This window comes from Microtus pennsylvanicus, chromosome 4 (genome assembly GCF_037038515.1).
Source record: "Microtus pennsylvanicus isolate mMicPen1 chromosome 4, mMicPen1.hap1, whole genome shotgun sequence".
NCBI classification, from domain to species: Eukaryota; Metazoa; Chordata; class Mammalia; order Rodentia; family Cricetidae; genus Microtus; species Microtus pennsylvanicus.
This window is the reverse complement of record NC_134582.1, coordinates 19,193,746-19,199,770: the sequence shown is the minus strand read 5'-3', so window position 1 is coordinate 19,199,770 and position 6,025 is coordinate 19,193,746. Positions and strand designations below refer to the sequence as shown.

Sequence of the window (6,025 nt, the reverse complement as noted above, 5' to 3'; positions counted from 1 at the left end):
AGCCTGTAAGGTAGACCCTAGACTCCAGTTCACTTTTCTAGGAGGTGCTTTATTGCTGCAGAAGAGAGGGTGTTGCAATCAGAAAATGATACCTGGATTCCCACTTACTAAAGCTCATATTCTCTCTCTCCGATGCCATAGGCACAATGCTTCTCGTTTGTGTTAAGTTTAATTCCTGCAGTGTGCTTAGAGACAAACAGCTCTAAATGCTGTCACTGCATGGCCAAAATTGAATATTATAGTAAGGACAATTATAGACTAATTTTTCCATCTCTAGTAAGGTCAGGATGATCTGGTGAGGCAGACCTTAACCTTATTTACCTGAGCTGTGATTTTGTATCTATAATTAATTAATCGTGGATTTTCCTGAAGGATAGCTACCGGTTGCTTTTGCTACATTCCTGTGTGTGGCTCAGTTAAGCTCAACTCATTTCCTCCTCCAATCAACCTCAGGGACTTCTCTTTTCCTGCCTGGAAGACCACCCAGTACGGCGAGGACACAGGCAGTACTAAGAAGTCACACTACAGGAAGGCTCAGTCCCAACTGTGAATAGATGGAGCATTGAAGATTCCAGGGTGAGTCTCCCTGGGAAGCCATTCCCAGAAATCAAGCTCATTACTTATTTATGATTTGTATTAGATGTATTTTCATCTATCTTATACATTAAACTCCATGGGGAAAATGAGCATAAGAGTCCTATTTCCAGAGGAGCTTAAATGAAAATATGGGAGGTGGAGCATGCAGAAACAGTTGTAAAGTGAGCCGGAAGTATGGACCTGTTCAGGGCATGGGAGTCAATCTGTACTCTAAATATCATGATTGGGTAACATTGTCTCAGTGTGCTCCCATTAGAGTCAGGGGCACAGACACAGTGTGCTTTCCCCATTGTGGTGTTTCCCCTGTGATTCTCTGAAGAACATTTATCTGCTCTTAATATATATTGCTCTAATGGGAGCAATCATACCCCCACATATCCTCTCTCCGGCAGAGTACTGTCGTGTCTTTATTTTAGGTAGGTCAAGTTTCTTAAGCCCCCAATCTCCATCTCAACCCTTACCCTACACTCTCCCCTGCTAAGATATAAGTATATTTGCTATAGCCTAGAATTTCAGCAATGAGATCATCACAGTGATCCTATACCAATTCAGTTGGAGAACCTAGAACTCCAAACTTCACTGGTAGTCGGCTAGCCATCAGGGGTCACTTGAGTAACGACTGTCTCTGTGCAGAAATCTAGATTTTTTTTTAAAAAAAAAGAGAATGAGGAAAAAATGTCCCCAGGGATAGTTTGGAGCCTAGAACAAGCTAGAAAGAGACATTCTCAGCATGGGAAGCCCCTGGAGCCCCACAGTATGCTCCAAACATCTCGAGAGCCTCGTGGTGGGAGACTGATTCACAACCAGTGGGTGTGCTAACGCTCCAGACAGCTCTAGAAAAGCCATGTGAGCATGAAGCAAGAATCAGGACTTCAGGTGCTGGAGAGATGTCTCAGTGGTTGGGAACACTGACTGCTTTTCCAGAGGACAGGGGTCAATTCCCAACACCCACGTGGCATTTCACAGCTGCCCGTAACTCCAGTTCCAGGGTACCTGACACCTTCACACAGATATATGTTCAGGCAAAACACGAATGCACATGAAAGAAAAATTAAAAGGATTTAAAAAAAGAGTCAGAACTTTCTTCTGAACATCTGAGATGTCACCTGAAGAGGTGTAGAAAGAGAATAGTTTGGAAGGATCAATGCTCCAGAGACAGGGTGTGCATATGTCTTTATATCTATAATCTCTGGATCTCTCTGGGTCATTGTGTGAAACAAAGAATGATTACAGTTAAAAAAAAAACCTGGGTACTCCTATTGTTTTGAGCTCTATATCTTACTCACCTTCTGATTTCTATTTTTAAAAAAGTAAGATAATTTATAAGGTGAAAAAGTTTCAAGTTGGCTAATAGTGTGGGAGGTTGTAGCTCAGACTGACTGGCTTCCTTGTGCTGACCCTGTGGTGAGGCAGCTCCAGCTGGGGCAAAAACACTCATCTTAGGACCTCAGAGAGTAAAAGAGAGAAATAGGAGTGAGCTACAGTCCACTGTCCCAGCCAAGAGTACACTCCTAATGACCGGAAGTCCTCCCACCAGTCACATCTCCACTTTTCCAGTAGCAGCAGCCTGGAGAGCAAGTCTTCATGCACGGGCCTTTGAAGGACATTCAGGACCCAACTTCAGCAGGCTTTGTTGGTTGTATAAAACCTGACATGCGTTTTTTGTTTTAAAATAGAAGCATTGTGACACGGTGAAAACTCAGCCTTGGAACCACTCTCATGATTAAAGGTTCTACTGTGAAAATTACCTCCTGGGGGAGACGTGAAAAACATCTACCCCTTCTTCCGATGGGCCCAAACACAGATGCACATACGATTCCAGCAAAGTTTACCCTAGGGCCCCAATGGGTTTATTGGGCTTCCTCAGAGCATGAGTGAGGAGTTACAGGATTATGAGAGTGACCACAAAGCAGTCACACTGTCAAGTCTTCGCCCACCTTGGAAGACATCTTCCCCACGGGTGCCCAGATGGTGCTCGTTCCCCATTTCCTTCTCAGCCTATATACTGCCGCCTCTGAATTCTATTGGACCAAACTGTGTACAAATGCCTGGGGAAAGTATCCACCCAGATACTCAGTTGAGGAACCAGTGACACACAAGCTGATGGTGATGCTACCTGTGTGCAAGGAAGCACAGCTAATCTTATGAATCTGTGGCAGCTTGGCTCTAGGGACAGCACCTTGAAATAATTAGCTTCACCATTATACTCTGATGTGTATTTGCACATGAGTGCCTTCAGTGTTTCTCATGCTCATAATCAATATCTCAAACGCTTAGATTTTAATTCAGATGTTCTGCTGTGCAGCATCTTTGCCTATGAGTTGGAGATGCTACCAGTTGGATCACAGGAAAGTTTGCCACTAGTCCTCAGCCTAACACAGATTTTATCTCTTTGATTTTTAAAGTATACACAGATTAGAAAGCATAGATTTGGTTGCTTAGTGACCACACCTATAGTATTATTTTGGAGAAAAGCAACTATTCCGGTCCCCAAGATGCTACTATAAGAACATCAGCTATTTTATTATACCCTCCAGGACCCAGTGTGTGCCTTCCTTCTGTCATATCATGTGCCAGCAGCACAGGGTCCCACACTTTAGCTGTTTGCAAACACTCTCCCAAAACGTTTTGTGATGTGGACTTGGTTTGAAATGTTAAATGCTTAATCTTCAGCACTAATACTCCAGCTCAAAAAGCAATCAGAACGTGAACGGCAAGCCTCCTGCATATGAAATGTGTAGATAATCATGGTCAACTCTAATACAAAACGCTGCACCTCTCGATGCAGCAGCCACTTTTCTGGAGGTTTCTGTGGACTGGATCTCTGGTTAAGGGGTCGAAAAGAATTTGTTCTGTTTGGTCACGTATGCTTTGCCACAAGGGATTTCAGCAAAGCTTGGGCAGTTTAGATTTGTCAGGGCACTTTAATCTTAATAGTGAGTGGACATTTCTCCTACCCCAGCTAAATTGCCTATGTGTACTATGAGGCTATTGCCTTGGAGAAAAGAATGTGATGAGAAATTCTGCCTTGGAGAAATGCATGTGACCCAAACCTCACTTTTTTCTTAGTAGCTGCTTCTTTTCCTTTTCTCTTTCTTTTATTTAAAGAGAAGTATCAATATACTTAAACAGAAAGGATAATAGGTAAGCTTTTATTAAGTTTCACTGGTGGGGATGGCTTACAGAATGATCGAGCATCTAGTTTTTAAACATTTTCCCCATAAATAGTGGAATCAAGCTTCTGCAGTCCTGTGGGGGTGATGCATGAAACAGTTGAGAACATATTTAATAAGGTTCTGGCTTCTGTCACTACAGAAAAGACAAGTGTTGAATCTTGATAAATAACAGGAAAGAGACATTGGTAAACTTTTAATAAGGATGCCTTTCTCCCCCCCCCCTTCTTTTGTAAATCCACAGCTCCCACAATATAGAACATAGATTAGCACTTGACAAAACAAAAAGTAGCACATGACATTAAAAATAGCAGGTTTAGACTTTTTCATATCAAAAGCTGTAAACTGAAACTTAAACAGTAGACACTTTCAACCAAAGCAATACACAGGAGAAGCAGCTGTTGCCAAAGCACATTGCTCAGGTGTGCCAGCGTGAGAAAGTCTGCAGGGTCTCAGTATGCCTAGTATGCACTCAGTCCCCACTTAATACCTGCCAGACAAGTCACAGATGCCTCCCAGGGGGTAGAAGCAGATGATTTCTTTGAAGGTTTTCCTCAGTTCTTGACTCCGGAGGGCATAAATGAGGGGGTCAATGACGGCATTACACATTATCAGGATGAGATACAGGTTAAAATGAGACATGAAGCACACACAGTATGGATTCTGAGGGCAAGAGATATAGAACAGTAAGTGGAGGAAGAAAGGGGCCCAGCAGACCACGAAGACCCCAATCAGGATGGTCAGTGTAATTGCCCCCTTCATGTTGGCACCCTGGCGGATGGTACCAGTGCCGGGGAGGACAGCGATCCTCTTAATGTGAAGCCTCGCCATCAGGAACATGTGGACATAGAGAGAGGCCATGAGAACCAGCATGGTGAAGAACATGGTAATGAGGCAAATGATGACAGCGCTGCTGTCCGAGTATATGATGAAGAGGATGCCCGACACCGTACAAGCCGCCCAGATACAACTTATGATGATCGCTACCCGCTTAACCGTCATAATGTTATGGTACTGGAGGGCGTAAAAGATAGTGAAATACCTGTCCACGGCAATGGAAAGCAGGCTGCAAATGGACGCGAGCAAGGAACTACAGATCACAGAGTCAATGACATTATCAATATTCACGGTGAAGCTCTGCGCGTCCGTATCTGTGCTGTTCAGCAGAGTGATGACGATGGTTTCCGACCCGTTTGAAACGCTCACCAGCATATCTGCCACAGCCAGGCTACAGATGAAAAAGTACATGGGTGAGTGCAGGTTCTTGTTCTTGGCGATTGCCACGATCACTAGAATGTTCTCCAACAGGCTTATGACACCCAGAGTCACAAACACCTCGGGAGACACAAAAAGTTGCTCATAGCATCCTCCATCAGAGTACCCCTTCCCCAGGGACTCGCTGGTATTGCCGTGCAGCCCGTGGCTGCTGCGGTTCCAGAGGTGGAGGGAAGTATACATGCCATGGTGGTGGGTGGAGTTCATCTTCCTGCAGCAGCTGGATTCGAATTCTCCTTGAACTGATCCAACCTCCTGGGTCAGGGAAGTTCCGGTGATTTTCTCCCAGGCTGTATGTGCGTGTTTGTGGAAGTTGGGAGGCTGCACTTGGCGCCTGCTGTGAGCGCAGTCAGAAGCAGCTGCGGGGCTTGCAAAGGAGTTGTTGGTCTCTTCTGGGCTCCGCTCTGCTCCTTATCTCTTTAGACACCCGGGCTTCTGAATGTTCATTCTCAGTTGACCAGTCCGCCGTTTGCTTTTGTTCTTGCTGCAGTTTTCGTTTCAGCCTTATTCATTTAGGGTCTTTTCAGAGTCCTTATCCTGAGAGTCGCTGTACAGCTGGGAGCCGCATCTGCGTGCCCATACTCACACCGGAGCCTCTCAGAAGTTCAGTTTCCAGCGGGAGCATCCCTGTGAGCTAGAGCAGCCTGGTGCTGGCTGCTGATATTGAGAGGGGGAGACTGCTCTGAATGGCTCCGCCTCTGCTTCCTTCTGACCAATCCATGTTCAGTGGTTCTGAGACACCGATCCTGCACAAGAGCTTATGGGGGCAACTCAGTGGCCGAAGAAGGCAGGGTGAGAAACAGGCAGCATATGAGACACTGAATTTTCCTTTTCAAGTTGTAAGAAAAAAATGATTTGATTGTTCGAGCACATTCTGTGAAATCACCGAAATCATCGGGAATCGGCCCAGGCTCATTCTTGCTTCAGACGGGGCTGCCTGTGTGCGCAAGGGGAAAATCAAAGGAATAGCACGCTGTCCT

General features: G+C 45.2%; 1 protein-coding gene across 1 annotated transcript; it reads right to left on the bottom strand.

The window, feature by feature from the left end:
• Nucleotides 1–3,745: 3,745 nt before the first annotated feature.
• Nucleotides 3,746–5,701, bottom strand: Mc4r (melanocortin 4 receptor). The gene has a single exon (XM_075970819.1). It carries the CDS (start codon nt 5,250–5,252, stop codon nt 4,254–4,256), a length of 999 nt encoding a protein of 332 aa, XP_075826934.1. The 5' UTR covers nt 5,253–5,701; the 3' UTR covers nt 3,746–4,253.
• Nucleotides 5,702–6,025: the final 324 nt, after the last annotated feature.